Here is a 17,491-nt window from a genome sequence, read left to right on the forward strand (position 1 = left end):
CAACCCTTAGCTGGCGGTCTTTGTCATCGTTAGACCCGTGGAAGCGTGAGGTAGGGGCTTGTGAGGTAGGGGCATATTGCAATCGAATTATAAATTACAGAGATAAAAATCATTATTTTCAAAAATCTCTAAAATTCCCCTTTTTTTTAATTTAAACTTGCACATAAATCTTTAAAAAATCGCTGGCAAAATCATTTTAGGACATCAATTTTTCATTTTTCGATATTATTTTACAGGATGGCAACATGGGTTTATAGACCCTCTTAAACTATGATAATAAGCGTATGAAAACTAATAAAGTTCGATATCCACCTTTTGACGTGCAGTTTCCTGGACTTTTTCGCAAACCATTAAACTATTAGGGCAGATCCCGACCAACCAATCTTCATAATTCTTTATAGATCTTTGACCAACGATGGCGATCGCTAACGGTTCAAAACGAATCTATATCGATCGCTATCGAAAATCACTGACTGGTTGACCGGGATAGAACATAGTCACAACATCCTAAAGTTTAGTTATACACCGGGGATTTGCTGGTTGGAACACGACTGCCTTCCATCTAGCGAATCCGACCCGTTAGTAGGAAAGACTGACAACTGGTGAAAATGCTCCACACGAACGCATCTGGACAGCAAATCGCCACAAAACGCACATATACATACGCATTTGTTCTATATATGGAGACTTCAAAGCGACGATTCTCAGACGTCAAAGTCAGTTTGACATTTTCTGTTGACATTTGAGTGCTTTTAGTTGAAATATTTTCCAATCAGCGAACATCCAACCATCGAGTCATTCCATGTAGCGGAACCCCAACGAGCGAATCCCCACTGTACTGGTACAAGGTTCCAAATGAATGATGAATAATAATTATCTCATACCTGTATGGAAATGTAAGAAGGGTTCAGTCTCACCATCGGTGGATTAAGTCAGGTTTTTTGTTATAAAGTTACATGAAAAAGACACCGTGCAAACTCGTTCGATTTTGGCCGACCGATTTGTCAACCGTCAAGTCGGTTTCACAAACTGAGGTAGCCATGAAAAAACGTTTCTAGCTACCACGGTATACACAACAAGGTAGGCTATTCCCACGTGTAAACAACGATTTTCAATAAAAACATGTGTCGTCATTCCTATCGCCAAGCATGGTTCTAGAGGGATAGTAAAAGAGAGCAGGCTTTGCTTTCTCTTGCATTCGTTCGAGATTGTGTGGTACTGAATGAACATTGTCATAGATATTGTCTTCCAACCCTGTTATGATGGCTGATAATCAAAAGCATGTTGAAAGAACTCCGAGAATGTAGCATCGGAGCGAACATCAAATGATCTAGTAGGCATGGCACAACTTCTACGCCTTACTCCTATAGTAACGTCAGAATGGAATGAAAGGTTCTTCCTGGTGCTCCCGCTTGCCAACAACGATTCTAAACTGCACAATTGGCGATCCTGCCAGAATGTAAAACTTATTTGTGTGTTCCTCGAGAGCCTGGATTTATTAGCAAGCGGGAGTGTCCACAGGAAAATGTGTTTGTATCGTTTGGTCTTCCGACACCGCGGGTGAAAGTCAGTGTTTGAAAAGTGATTGTGGAGTGAATTTTCAGTCTGGAATAGGTAGATTGGAAAAAAAACGAATACATCTGTAAGTAGAATTATGTTCATGTTTTCTGAGAACAGTTAAAAACTATGGCTGACTGATGAGACAAGGTGAGATAGTTAGCCGCTGCACTAAACGTTGAAGCAGCATTGCTTGCTCTTGTTGAAAACAATACAAACCAGCATCTCCTTAACAGTTTAAGTTGCGCAAGAGTACATTCGAAAAGCATATTTTGTTCCGCTTGATTTTTTTCATTATTTCGACAAGCTTAGGCTAGTTCATCTCGGAACCAACGGCTTTACTTCCCGAAGGAAGTTAAGCAGTTTTGCTTGAAGAATATTGATAATTTCATGAATATTTAGATTCTAGCGAAATTGTTCATTTGCTAGATACAATCTACAGACTCACTAACAGTAGTAGGCGTGGGCTATAAAAGCTGTAACGTCTCAAAATTATTCAAAACAGTAAGATTGATTTTCTCAAAACTTGTATATTTCCGCGCACGATTTTACTTCGACAAGCTTTCCTAAGACCGTATAGAGCTCATAATTGGCCACAATACGCATCGTATTGAGATTGGTACATGTAGGGCATGGCATACCATTGATACCTCGCGTTCCTGCAGGATAGAATAGACCCCTTTGTGTAGTCCTTAGCATTCTGCCCAGAAAATCATATCCTTACCTCCTCAAGGCATTGGCCGGGGTATGAGTAACCTTAAGGGGACACGGGAGACCGTGTTATTTTCCCTATCTTTCGGCTCACTCTAACAATTATCATCAAAACTTTATGGAAGCAAATCTCGAGTTTTAATGAACCGATGAAGCTGAAAATTTATCGGGTTGTGCACTACATATATAGAATCATAGTGATACATTTTTGCATCGATATATGGAGTGGTTTTTGGGATTTGCTTCTTGAAATGGATAGGTGATTATGATGACGTCCCGTGCGGCCTTAAGGAAGCTCGGGTAACCAACCCGGTGAAACTTTACTCGTATGCTGAAAGGGGAGGGGGGTTAGCTTCTGCAAACCTAGAACGTCTGTAATCCATGTCAAAATCAGCTCACATCACGTCTGTTCGCCATACAGGGGCAGCTGATCATCGTCCGCGTACTTCGAATCGGTTCCGTTTCCCCGTTGCCAGATTCTGGTCGTAGTAATTGCTCACAATCATCCAGTAGCGTGGTGGCACTCCTGACAATGTTGGGATAACATTCCGAAATGAGTTGTGATAGTCAGAAATCTCGTTTGATCACTAGAACACAAAGAATTTCAAACAAAGCACTTACCAGGGATAAGTTGCGGACACGTCACTTATATTTTGATGGAAATCTGAATTACTGCATCAGTTTTTGCAAAAATTAATGACTTACTTATATAATGATAATCGTTCGCACAAAGAAAAATCAAAACACATACGAAAAATGTTGGTATCGAAGCAGCTGTCAAACTGTTACGCAGGAGTATGTGTGAGGTGTGAAAATATTCACTGTGCACAATTTTTTTGCACAGTAGTCTAATAAGGTGCAAAATGCTCAATACTCAAACAAATTGCTTTGATTGTAAAAAGTCGGATGTACACACAATTGACAAAAATTCAACAGCTCATCAGAATAAGAATAATTATATCAATTCGAAATTATGCTTATTTTGAAAACTCCAAGTTCTTCTCAGCTATGAAGTAAACATCCAGCTGATAATGGAACATATTTTACTGCATTCGATTATAGAAAACAAAAATGAGTTTAACGGAATGAACATTTTAGAGCTGAACTTTATTTCCGCAGAAGTCGATTAGACATGTCCGTGCAAAATTGGTAAAATCAATTTGATTAGTTAGTAATTTAACCCGTTCGAAAGTTTTGGTAGCATTTGAAATTCTGCTTATTTTATATACAAGTAATAATAAAATTTCGCTACAATTGTGTGTGTCGATTTTATCGTCGCTTGTCTTAATATTTGTATTTCTATAGTGAATCTCTTCTTTTTACAATGTTAAAAAAAATTGATTTATTGTGGCTGTATTTCCGTAAAATGAAATTAATCTATTGAAAATTAAATGTTGGTGAGCGTGAATGATTATTATCTTTCATATTTGCTTCAGTACATTACGTATCCAGTTATTTTTGCCTAAAAGCTTGAATGTAAAGCTGACTGATTGGTTGGATTTTTATGAAAGTTTTATCAATAATCGGTGAGATCGAACTGATTATTGCTCAATGTAATTTTTTTCCTCTTGAGTATCATGTAGGGCAAGTGTACCATTAGTGGTGCACCTAAGGGAAAACTGATAAAACACGGTGTTAAGATCATGAAATATATGATTTTAACGTATCATTCGATAGATCTCAAATCCTTCTATCATTCAAATGTATAAAAATCACGATTCATTTGAAATTTCCCTGCAAAAAGCCTTGCACCAATAATAGGAACACTGTTCCTTTAGTGGAGGTATATTTTAAGGATGGTTCCTTTAGTGGCGCAAACCATTGATTTCTTATGGGACCCTCCACTATGGGTACTGATGCACCACTATAGGTGCAAAGGAGCAAAAAAATTAAGCAAAATAATTGTTTTAAATAGTTTTACGGTTAAATTTCATGAATATTATTCGATTACTTGTATCATTTTCGCATCGTACATAATACAAAAATATCACATAATCATTTATTAGTGCGAAACATGCCAAAACACACTACCTCCACTATTGGAGCTACCTCCACTAAGGGAGCGTTTGCCCTATCATATGATATTGTTTTGAGAAAAATAAAAAATACTGCTAATAACAATACTACTACTACACAGTGGCAGTTAGAACGTAGTAATTCATACACACAAAAAAAGACTAGAAATTGTCTTCACAAAAATATCCTTCACGCGACTGGTGGTCGTAATGAAAAAAAAAAATATTTCCTCAATGGACTGAAATAATAAGAAAATGTTCCCTACGCTACTGATGGTTGCAATAAATAATATGTTATTAATGCGACTAGTGGGTGCAATGGAAAAAAAAATACCTTAACGCGACTGGTGGTCGCATATATTTGTTCTTAGCAATGGTGGTGTACACTTGCTACAGCGACTGGTGGTCGCAAACTTGTTCTTAGTTACTGCTATTGATGTTGTTAGCGGGACTGGTGGTCGCATATTTGTTCCTAACAAGTATTATTGATGTTGTTAGCGCGACTGGTGGTCGTATATTTGCTCTAAGCAAGCAATGGTGGTGTACACTTGCTCGCAAACTTGTTCTCAGTAATTGCTATTGATGTTGTTAGCGCGACTGGTGGTCGCATACTTGTTCCTAACAAGTATTATTGATGTTGTTAGCGCGACTAGTGGTCGTATATTTGTTCTTAGCAATGGTGGTGTACACTTGCTACCGTGACTGGTGGTCGCATACTTGTTCCTAGCAAGTGCTATTGATGTTGTTAGCGCGACTAGTGGTCGTATTTGCTCTAAGCAATGGTGGTGTACACTTGCTATCGCGACTGGTGGTCGCAAATTGGTTCCTAATAAAAGTGATGCTCACATGCATGTGCGACTGGCGGTCGAAAATGTATCTAAAGAACAAGAGATGTAAGCCCAATGATGTGTGGTAACTTACATTTACATTCAAATAGATCAAGGTATGTTATATCAAAACAAGTAACAAAGGTCATACAAGTCCGAGTGAGCATTTCCGTAGAAGTACGGCGAATTGAATGTATAACGCGATGAAAGCCAAACGCTAATGCTACTCTGTAGAACACGTTTATGGCAGTCCATTGATGGCAATATTTTGTTCAAAATTAGTTCGTCTTAGTAATGTCGTTGCATAGAATTAGCTTGCCGTTTCTAATGAATCTAATGACATTCAACCGATCAATGATTTCAATGCCGTTCTGATTGTGTGGGTATCCTATAGCGAAAAAATGTTTCAAAATCTCATGCGCAAGTGAACAGTAGAGATATGAAGCATTATACATCAGTGAAGTTCTTAGCAATGTAGAAGATATTCCCTAAATTCCTAGAAGCTTTCGTGTTGACGACCGATGTGAAAACTCATCACTTCATTTTTTTTCCTGAGAAGAGGAGGGATGTGTGGTACTGAATGAACATTGTCATAGATATTGTCTTCCAACCCTGTTATGATGGCTGATAATCAAAAGCATGTTGAAAGAATTCCGAGAATGTAGCATCGGAGCGGATATCAAAAGATCTAGTAGGCATGGCACAACTTCGACGCCTCACTCCTATAGTAACGTCAGAATGGAATGAAAGGTTCTTCGTGGTGCTCCCGCTTGTCAACAACGATTCTAAACTGCACAGAGATTGCGATAGGAATAACGTCACTACCAAATGTCATTTTTCGAAAAATAATACCTTGTTTCTTTTTATCGTGCTAGCTACTATCATGCTACATCTCGATATTGAGACATCGGATATCGGGATGTAGACTGCTATGCGACACTTACGTCTCTCCATTCTAGGTGAGACGGTGAACCGTACTAACTTACTTAGAACATAAGCTCAAGAGTGATAAAAAACTGTCTGCAATCAGATGCGTGGATATGGGACCAATAGAGGTTTCTGTGCAGAACACTTTCAGTCATATCGTAGATACATCTTTGTATTACTACCGTCGTTATAGTCCATTACCTACATATGTAGTTTAGTAGCGATGATATCCACAGTTTTATGTCCCTCTGTACCTTTCTTGGATCCTTCAGTAGATGATAGACAAAAGTCCAACTTTGATTGCCCCCAGTTGCCTTCAGTTGACCTCGACCGCCTCCAACCTTCGTTCGTTACTTTTAATGGCTCGTCTTGTTCGGTAGAGATGTGCTAGTTAGATGATAGTATAGGTAGTTTTATGAGAAAACCCCTTAACCACAGACAAGCAGACTTAACACTTGTGGAATTTTCATTGACCACACACTCAACGTTTAAAATCTCACAACCAGAGGCTGCCATCTGCAGGCCTTGTTGCACAAAACAGCATTTCGTGCAACAATGCTAGCAGATGGCGATGGTGTGAACTGATCCATTGATTTTAAAGAAATTTGTTCCAAGTGTTACGTCTGTTTGTCTATGCCTCAACCAAATGTTCCCCCAACATAATCTCAGACAGATCCAATCTAACCATATTTCCGTTCCGTTTTTTTTTTCTTCCATCTCGACCCACCACAACCCAGCAGACAAATGCTGAAAAAGCGAGAACCCGTCTACCAGGCGATCTGGGCCGACAACACTGCCTTCGACGAGGTACTCATCTCCCCGGTTATGGTGCAGGACCACATGCCGGATAAGGTGCTGGCCGCACTGAACAAGGTAAGACTGCCAACGCCGCCTACGATTTCGTCGTCCCGACAAGACGATACACCGCCAGAATCGATTACAATGCTGCCGCTAGCTGCTTGAAATCTGGTTTGGCCTGCTTAGGTGCTTGATGTACTGGATTGGATGTTATCAATAAATGTTTGACGTACTTTTGGCGTTGGTTACTTAGATGTTAGATTATTTTAGATGTTAGAGTGGCCTGCAGCGTTTCTCAATCGGATGTCAATTTGTGATAGGAAAATACCCTTTAAAAAATCTGCTAGGAATGCTCTCTTACAATTTCCAGCTATAATTCAAAAAATATCTTCCGTACGTTCCGTCGAATTTTTTTTTGGAGAACTTCTTGAATTCCTTCAAGTAATATTTTAGGAATTTCAGAGACTTAATAAGTAAATTTTTCAGGATTGTTTAAGAAACCACCTTGTTTGACAATGTATTTTACAGGTTTATGCAGAAACTAACGAGTTTTTCAAATTATCAGGAAATTGCTCCAAGAAATCCACCTTTCACTCTAGCAGGTAGGGTAAAAGTGCCGGTTTTGGCCAGCCTAAGAGAAAATGTCAATAAAAATTGAATGGGAAGCCGTATTTATACTACAAATATGTCAAATGCAAGCTTTCAATCCATATTATGTGTGTAAAATATCAAAACTGAGCTAAAACCATTTTTTCGCTTTGAAAATCTTGTTGGTCAATATAGGCCAACGGAACCAGTTTCGGTCAGAGATTCAACTTCGGTTCCTAAATTGGCCAATCGCATTAATTTCTCATGAAAGTGGCCAAATTAGGTGAATGGGAAAATAAAATTGTTTTTCTTATGTTTTGAATCAATTTAGACGTGTAAATGAATGTAGCTCTATCATGTGAATGTGATCTACTGAACACAGAGGGTTTCATGCTGATTGGCTATGTAAAACGGTGTATAATCCACTATGGCTACAACTGACGTATGGCCAAAACCGGTGCTTCTACCCTAGTCCTCTCGTAGTTTCTGTGAATATTGCACCAGCGATATTCACGAACCAACGATATTGCACCAACGAAATCTGGTGTTTAGTAGGTCAACTTGCTTGGATTTTACTTAAAATACCGATTTATCCACATATTTAGTAGGATTACGTCGGCCCACCCTATTAAATCGGGTGATATTCGGTTGATCCCTGTGTTAACCTTCCATAAGCGTCGGTGCAACAATCGACAGATTTTTCAACAAATTTAGTCGGCTGTTGAACTGTCAAATGTTTAATGGGGATATAAATCACAACTGTTCTACAAAGTACAACAGCGCGACAGCCTGAAGGTTAACTATGCCTATCGTATTTTGCAACAAAGATATCTATCGATACCAAACCAATATGTATTCCTCAAGAATCTTCTTAAGAATAATATTCGACAGTTATTGTTAATAGTATGACCCTTTATAATACGGTAAAACTAACAAATGTACATGGAAGTCGCATAATAATGAACGCAATATATACGGTTCGAGCAGGTCCGTCCCACTCGGGCTCAGATTGGGTACCACTTCTAGTACTGCATTTGGTCCCTCGGTACTGCAAAAGCTACTCAAGTTTGACAGATCGCAGTACACTTTTCACGGAATTCTAGATTACCTTATGAGTCATAAAATTTTAGCTAACTGCAAGGGACATGGAGGTCTTTATTTTGTCTTTGGTTCGAGTAAATCACTGTTTGAAATCGGTATATTTGAAAATCCAGATAATATAACTTGGGGTCTTTACTAAAGTTGTTCTGGAGATAAAGCGCTATCTGATGGTACCACATTCGGAATTTGACCGCTAGGTGGCACAGTGGGCATGGGAGTTATACTTTTGTTTTGCAGATATTGTAAGAGATTGTACCCCGTTTGGCATAAAGTCGTTTGGCATAAGGTCGTTTGGCATAAAGCCGTTTGGCATAAAGTCGTTTGGCATAATGGTCGTTTGGCATAATGGTCGTTTGGCATAATGGTCGTTTGGCAGTTGCTGCGATATACATATTTGAAAATAGTAAATTGGCAAAGAAAGTTCGCAGTTATTAATAAAAGGAACGATCAAGCTCTGTCCCAGTTTGTACGTAACACTTGATGAAAATTACTTGGTAGAAGAAGGAAAAAATATTGCAAAATATTAAAAGCTCTTATCCAAAGATCTAATATTGCAGCATAATGCAAAAATAGCCTATATACGAGAGCAGATTATTTTTCGTTCAAAATGTGAAAGGCTCTAACCCTACATATCTTCTCACAACATAACTCAAATAAAAATGTGTTTTTGAAAAAAAAAAATATGGCAAAACTTTTGAACTACTTTTCCCCGAATGTCGTTTTTCTGAATATCGGTTCCCCGAATGCCAGTTCCTAGAATGACTCGTTTCCCTGAAAAGTGATGCAGTTTAAATAGATGCTATAATAGTCTTTAGTGGCTGGAAGGTGAACGAGCAAGAACGATAAGCAATCAAAAGAAGCTGGTATTCTGTCATTCTTGGCTATACACATGGTGGCAAAAATATTGAGGACGGTAAAACTCGAAAGAACCGCCAATTAAATAAAGAAGGGTGCATATCAGATGGTCAGTTCGCTCACCACCCTGAAATGTTTAAAGTTACGACAAGTATGAGTGCCACAAACTTTTCGGGGAAGTGGACTTTTTGTTGAAGCGGGATATTCGGGGAACTGGTATTCGGAATACTGGCGTTCGGGGTAATGACATTCGGGGAACCGACATTACGGGAAAAGTAGCAGAACCCATCAAAGTAACTGCAGTAATCGATTTCTCTTTTCGCTGATAACTTGAGCAGATCAATGTTATCAATTGCCGCCATTTTGTCAGTTGGGAACAAAAAAATATCTAAAAAATAAAGAAATCTTAAAAGAATAGCCTATGTATAAAAGAAGGTGAAATTTGTTTCAATTTGTTTTCAATTTTTGAAAGAAGGGTAAATTAGTGCTAAATATATCAAAATCTTCAGTGCAAAAAAAATATTCCAATAGCGGAACTCAAAAGAAGAATTAATATTTGAAAGAAGGGTAATTTCTGCATAAATTATAAAATATTATTGACAATAACTTTCCTAATATGCTTTAGTTTATTCAAGAGCATATGTTTGTACAATAAAGTGACATTTTGTATCAATTATTGTCAATTATTGACTCCAAAACAAGCCCGAATCTCATCTTAAGAAATTCTTGGTATCAGACTCATTATGCCAAACGACTATTATGCCAAACGACCATTATGCCAAACGACCGTTATGCCAAACGACTTTATGCCAAATGACCATTATGCCAAACGGCTTTATGCCAAACGACTTTATGCCAAATGACCTACCACCATTTTAAGATCCTGACCATTTAGAAGGATGGCGTCTTCGGCAAAGTTGTTTAGTAAGTTAAGGATTATCATTGTTCGAACTAGTTGGTTCAAAATATTGCCACTAGGCGGCGCTAGTGAGTATGAAACTTTTGTTTTCAGATATCTCAGGAGCCTGACCACTTATAAAGTTAGTGTCTTCGGTAAAGTAGTTCAGTAGCTCAAGGGCTATCATTATTTGAGCCAAGAAATATTGTCGCGCGCCCACCAAATCGGAACGCGCGTGTAGGCACGCGACGTGTGACTCGTTCCCGACATAACTGTCATAATGACATGTGTGGCGCTGCATTCTTACGATGTTTATGAACACAGCGCACTATTCAAATATTAGTCGCGACGCTTGGAGATTGAGAAAAATTATATTAAAAAAAAATGTTTGCCCTTATTTCTGTCGGATCCATAATAGGATATTTTGCCACCAGGCGGCGCTAATGAGCAAGAAATTTTTGTTTTGCGGATACTACAGGATCTTGACTTTTCAGACAGGCACCTTCGGCAAAGTTGTTTAAAAGCTGTCCCTGAGCTTTATTCATTATTTTACAAAATCTCGAACTTTAAGGATTAAACAAAGAAAGAATTTGAGCTACTGAACAACTCTACCGAAGACGCCATCTTTCTAAGTGATTAGGCTCCTGAGATATTTGCGAAACAAATGTTTTATGCTCACTATCGTCGCCTGATTGGAACATTTTGAATCAAATAGCTCAAACAATGATAGTTCTTGAGTTACCAAATAAGTTTGCCGAAGACGCCATCTTTCTAAGTGGTCAGGACCCTGAGATCTGCGAAATAAAAGTTTCATGCTCACTAGCGCCGCTTAGTAGCAAGACATTATCTTTCTAAGTGGTCAGACTCCTAGGATATTTGCAAAACCAAGGGTGTTGTACAATCAGTGCGCATCGTACCTTCGTGCTGTGCGTACGCGAATTCTCTCTGCTCTTGGAAGTTTTCTTAACCTTCCTACGGTGTTCGGGTCAATATGACCCGAAACGCACTTTCAAAGCGCCACAACTTTTGTTTGTTACTTCCTATTGTTATGAAATTTGGTGACTTTTAATCTTTTGTGGAAAATAAGAGTTTCACGTTTGAACATTTTTTGTGGGACAATTCTAAAGGGCGGGACCCGGATTTGACATACGAATTTCGCAGCCGTTTTTTTACCAAATATAAATGTTTTTGTACTCAAAATTATCGTCAAGGCTTATATTTTGTGAATCTGGCTAAAAATCTTGATGTGGTTGGACTTGGCCGCTCAGAACCGGTGCCAAAGGGACCAAGGTTTGGCCATTTTTGCAAGAGCATTAGTAAGAGCAAAATGCATTTGTTGTGAATTGTGAAACACAGTATTTTGCCTGAAATGCATTGAAAATTGTAGCTTATCAACTGGTTAGTTGTTCACGGCACTACTTGTTACCAAGTGGCCAAGGGGCCAATCCTGTATTCTGTCAAAAATAACTTAAAGACGCCCTCTAAAAAAATCTTCAAAACTTACTTTTTAAATTACAAATATCTTTTTAATATGTGTGTACATATAGTTTCACCGTCGGTCAAAATTCGTGTGAAAATGTCTGAAGGAATTTACAAAAATAGCGTATCATTTTTTGACGATCTACCTGGAAGCAAATCCTAGAAGCAAATATAGAATGATTCAATAAGAAATTCAAGAGTAATCTCCTATAGAGTTTCTGAAGTCCTCAAGTAGTTGTTGAAGAAAAGGCTGGAACAATTATTGAATTTGAAGAGAAGTAATATCCCAGATGGATTCCCAGAAGACATTAATAGATGATCTCATGAGTGAATTTTGTACTTGCTTAAGGTGAAGATGAATCGAAGCCAAACTTCAAATTTCCAAGAGCACGGATCTGGAGAACCAAACCTCCGTTTAAGCTGAAAACTTAATCGATTAGTCACTAGCTGGTGGTGACAAATCGATTAGGTTTTCAGCTCAAACGGATGTTTGGATCTCAAGATCCGTGCTCTTGAGAATTTGATCCTTGGCTTCGATTCATCTTCACCTTAATTCCAGAAAAATTACGTTTTCTGAAAGTAATTTCAAAATAGTTCTTTGAAAAAAGTTCTGTATGAATCCATCCATTTAAAACATTTTTTTTAATTATTAGTAGAATATGAAGAACCATCGGAATAAGTGTCTGATAAAATAAACCAGACAAATGTCCTGAAAGATTCTAATAAATGAAATCACATTATATTCCCCATAGAAAACTCTGAAGAAATATTGGCAAGGATCACTAGAAAAAAAACCTGGATAAATTCTTGAATGAATTTCTAGGAGTTGGATCTGGAGGGCTCGTGAAACTCGTTAATTTTTTTGGAGAAATTTGTGTGAGACCTCGTCGAAAAATTATAAGAGGTGTTCCTGAAGATAATCCCAGACATACGTGAAAGAAAAGCAATGGAAACCGTTATGAATGATATAAAGGAAATTGTGAAAAATATGTTAAAGGAAAACCGGACAGCGGAAATTAAAAAAATGAATTTCTGGAAGAACTGTTGGAGAAATTATCCGAAGGAAGTTCTTTGAAGAAAACGAGAACTTTAAACTCATTAGCATTTTATTCTGTCCATATGAAAATTATGAATTTATAAAGACTGCTGAATTGTAAAGCGACTTAAGACAAGTTCCGAGAAAATCATGAATTACGAGATTCGTAAAATTGCGACACTCGTGACACTAAAATACGCTACCCGTCCCCTAGGCCCTTTCCAGACAAAAATCCTAGCTACGCCAATGTTGGATAAACTCCTGTATAAACTAAATAACTTTTGGCATAATAACTGAAGAAAATCCTGGGATAATACCTGGGGAATATATTAAGAGTAATCCCCGTTGAAGTTACTAAAGACAGTAGCGTTGGAGTGCCGAAGAATTTCTTGTAGAAAATTCTAGAGAAATTCCTCCAAGCCACCCTTGAAAAATTCCTGGACGAATTCTTGAGAAAATTGTGGTCTCTTGCCCATACAAAAAAATGTATGGGCCGTGGCCATTGACCAGACACCACGTGCTTTATGAACGACCCTAGAGGAAATCTATGGAGAAGAATTCTTGAAGCATTTTCTGAGGTAATGCTTGCAGAAATTCTCGAATAACCTGTGCTGCCGTGAATCGCAAGTCAGTCCCATCTGCATTTTCATCAAAATTGAGTTGAGTTCAGTTTTCAACATATTTTCCAAAGCTGTCACAATATTGTCACATAATGAAAAGTAATCGCATATCAGTCCCGCTACAGACTTCCGCACCATGTAACACAAAAATAAATTGTGTTTTGATCATCTTTAAATTTTTCTCAGAAAGCTTTCGTAGTGAAAAGCAAATTGTGAAAATTTAATTTAGATTTGAACATATTCGTATGGAAAACGAGTTTGGAAACTTCACACCCCATTTTCTCAATGCCTACTTTTTACAGATGGGACTGACTTGCGATTCACGGCAGTGTGGAAGTCACGGAAAAATTTCTGAAGGTATCTCTGGAGCCTCTATCCTATCTGCACCAGGATTCAATCACAAAGTGAAAAGTGACTTTAGATATCATTTTAGTGAAAAAGAAGCTTCAAAGACCTTTTATAAAAAAGAGTCTTTTTAAAAACTTGAATTACACTAAAGGCCAAGGTTAAAAAAACTGCTACCAACTCTGCGTAATCGGCAATGTCGTTCAGTAACTGATTGCAAAATATAATTACAACTGTCCAATACTAATCTAACGATTCTGCCTAGTTGGTTCATTATACCATTAAAACTGTTCATAAATGAATGATATAACAACCAGTACCAGATTGAGAAACGCTGTAGGTCGAACGTTGTATTGTTAGTAATACATAGTAGCTTAATGTTAGTTTTTAATGTGCGTAGTAGGTAGTGATATTTTTCATTATAATTGTTTTCATGTAGTTTTCTTAACATATTTATTATCATTATCACCCATGGTTTGTTAAACTCAATTGGCATTTCAACTAAAAAGAAAATCACAGCACATTTGTGTCTCAGTCAAATCCAAGACAACAAGTATAGCAATTAGGAACCGTTTTCGAACATCTTTGAATAATATGCAAGCTTCGCTCGCACGGCTTTACATCCGTAACGTCCGACATCCATGCTGGCAATCAGCTCTTCCCGCAGACCGGAGTGTTCGTCGAGCTTTATCCCTAAATCGGATGTTTCCAGGTTGATACACTTCATCAAATCTTCCTCGTTCAACGAGCGTAGGAAAACCTGTTCAATATTTCTGTTCAGATGTTGAACCACATCGGAACCGTCCTTCATCAATGCTCCCTGAAATACGTACAGCACCATCAGCTGCACGTCGTCCTTATCCGCCACAAACCGCAAACGAGCATCCATCTTGTTGATCATGTCCACGTCGCCACGTCCCAGATGATCGACGATAATCAAACTGCGGCCACACTTCAAATCCACATCCCGTCCATGCCGTATCCCATAAAGGAACGACTGAAACCGTTCGAATCGCTTCTCCGCAGTGGACGTAAAGTCCCAAAAGAAGTGATGCACATTCGACTGCCACTGGAACTTTTTGGCGATTATGTTGGCCATTAGGCTCTTGCCAACTCCTGTGGATCCCAGCAGGGCCATCGATGTGAATCGCTCATGCTGGCGTCGATTGACTATTTCGATTATTTTTTTAACAGCTTCCGATTGGCCAACCACCCCAGAGAACAATTCCCCAGCGGTCGCCGAAAAGTCAAACTCTTGACTGCAGTAATCATCGACGTCATGCAGAAGTGCCTGGTATTGCTTCATGTATCGTTTATAGAACTCCTCTCTCAGATCCTCCCTACTGGCAAGCGCCACCAAAACGGCCACTAAAACGACCGTCGAGAAACAGACAACCATCCGCAGTCGCAGCATCCCTCCACTCCTTTTCTGATCGCTCCCAGATCCACTGGTATCGTCCTCACAATTGGCCAACTTCCGAATCTTAAGCCTCGCCCGACCACTGTTCAGTTTCTGTTTCTTCTCACTGGGACGGGGCGACGTAATCGATGGGGATAGTCTAATCGGTCCACCAGAAGTGTCCACGTCCATCGGTTGCGGGAGCTGTTGAGGTGATGGCAGAGAAAAGTGGAAGTCATACCGTCGTTTTCGATCCGTTTCACTGGAGCCGCTGAATATTGAGAGGGCATCCAGGTGGTCTTCGTCGTCTTTGTCGAGCTGTGAAACATCGATATCTGGTGATTAGATTTGTAACGATGGAAAATTAAATGGAAAACTTACCATGATTCGTGGGAATGCTTTTTCTTGATCTGATTCAAAGTGGATAAACAGGATATCGTGAGCAGCAAATACTAATTCAAAATTCAGCCAAAATTACGAACAACGGTTCATCACAAATTCACAACGTAAATCGTGCGCGCGGTAATCTGTCGGTGAGAAGACGATGTCAACAATGAAACGTCAAACAGAGGGATGCTCAAAAACTCAAATCGCATCAACATGAAATGCAGCGAGGGGCTCGTAAATGGAGGAAAACAAAGGACATTATTGTAATCACAATCCTTCCAATCAACAGTGGTTCGAGCTAGAATCAATTTCGACTAAAACCTCAAACACATTTTAAAAAGGGCTTAAATCATATATTTGACTTATTTTACGTCATACTTCAGTAAGGGTGACGGACCTGGTGTAGTGGTTAGAACACACGCCTCTCACGCCGAGGACCTGGGATCGAATCCCATCCCCGAGATAGTCACTTAAAAAAAAAATCAGTGACGACTTCCTTCGGAAGGGAAGTAAAGCCGTTGGTCCCGAGATGAACTAGCCCAGGGCTAAAAATCTCGTTAATAAAGATAGAAAAAAAAATCATACTTAAGTATTCCGGGCAGTGTTGACCAGACTCATTTCCCCGAAATTCGAATTGTGAAGCCATGAACTGGTATAACTGTGCGTTGTATTCCTGTGATGGAGGGGGAGGTGGTTAGGCTTGAGTGTTGCACATGGGATCCTACAGTCTCGATCTCGGTGGGCCGCAATTCAAGTTTCGGTGAAATGATTCGCACTCACTCACTCACTCATTTCATTTCACCGAAACTTGAATTGTGGCTCTCTGGGATCAAAATTGATCGATTTTGTATGCAGTACTCAAGCTTAACCATCTGCTTTTCTATCTTAGGAGGATAGAGCATGGTTGTAGTAGTTCGTGGCTTCGTAGTTCGGAAAATGTTATTTTCGGGGAAATGAGTCTGAGCAACACTGATTCCGGGCTTTTACTTTCAAATGCATCTTATTTTTTGGTCTGACAATTAGAATATAATGGTTTGGACAATGCATTTGCAACCATTTCAATCTACCATACAAAATGATCAACTTGGAAAGAGCAGTTCTTACTTATTTATGCTTGATTTAAATGACATTTTCACAGCATGTCGAGCATTACTTGAAGGTCAGCATATATTTTTGAGTAATTTTTTCAAGCACGACTTCAAAAGTAATAACTAATTATACTAAAATGAAATTTTTGACGAAAATTTTGAAATGAGTTTTCCAAAATCTATGAGTGTTACACAAAAACTGTACTTAGCAAATTTGATCATTCCGGCTAAATCTATTAGGGGGAGATCCCCCAGTGCCGGACAGCACCCAATACCGGACGAAGTCGAAACATTGAGAAATCATGGTCCAATCAAGATGGTGTATTAGGAGAAAAGGAAGCTATTATGTAGACTAATGTTTGCGTAGAATAACACATCCTTGACATATGCATGCCTTTTTAAAAAAAATTGAAAAGTTTGAAAATCTTTCAAAAATTGACGTATCTTTTTAATTTTGAGCCTATTTAGTAATTATTTTGAATATGAAAAAAATACTCTGGATCCCGCAAGCATGATCCAACATAATCCTAATATGATAGTATGAATGTATTTTGGACCATTATTGAAGTAAAAATGGACAAATTACAATTTTGGTTAAGCACCTCCTGTCCCTCAGTTTCGGACAGCTTGATTTGTTATATGATATCTTTGTAATTATTGCGTCAGTGTCTCAAAATACTTTCATTTTTCATGGGTTTCATCGATCATGGTATCAAACATGCAATAAAATTAAGAAGAATGAACATTCAGAACAACATCGTAAAATGTACTATTTTTCATCATATATGAATGAGGTTTTTGATAGGCATCTTGCAAACTAAGAAAAACTCAAATTATTCTTGTAAATGTTGCAAATGCAT

General features: G+C 38.5%; 2 protein-coding genes across 7 annotated transcripts in view; one reads left to right on the forward strand and one right to left on the reverse strand.

Annotated features, from left to right (window-relative positions):
• The window catches only part of LOC5569559 (sn1-specific diacylglycerol lipase alpha), a 343,791-nt gene that overhangs the window by 311,848 nt on the left and 14,452 nt on the right, over positions 1-17,491 (forward strand). For 4 of the 6 annotated variants that reach the window (XM_021839496.1, XM_021839490.1, XM_021839515.1 and 1 more), the window contains one exon: positions 6,775-6,910. In XM_021839496.1, the coding sequence (XP_021695188.1) occupies positions 6,775-6,910 (136 nt within the window). The remainder of the gene's footprint in view (positions 1-6,774; positions 6,911-17,491) is intronic. The other 2 variants (XM_021839502.1, XM_021839511.1) reach the window with 1 other exon arrangement.
• Positions 14,194-15,802, reverse strand: LOC5569558. The gene is made up of 2 exons (XM_001658574.2): positions 15,538-15,802; positions 14,194-15,474 (listed from the first exon to the last, which is right to left on the reverse strand). Exons 1-2 carry the CDS (start codon positions 15,538-15,540, stop codon positions 14,320-14,322), a joined length of 1,158 nt encoding a protein of 385 aa, XP_001658624.2. The 5' UTR covers positions 15,541-15,802; the 3' UTR covers positions 14,194-14,319.

The sequence above is a fragment of the Aedes aegypti genome, chromosome 1, assembly GCF_002204515.2.
Source record: "Aedes aegypti strain LVP_AGWG chromosome 1, AaegL5.0 Primary Assembly, whole genome shotgun sequence".
NCBI lineage: Eukaryota > Metazoa > Arthropoda > Insecta > Diptera > Culicidae > Aedes > Aedes aegypti.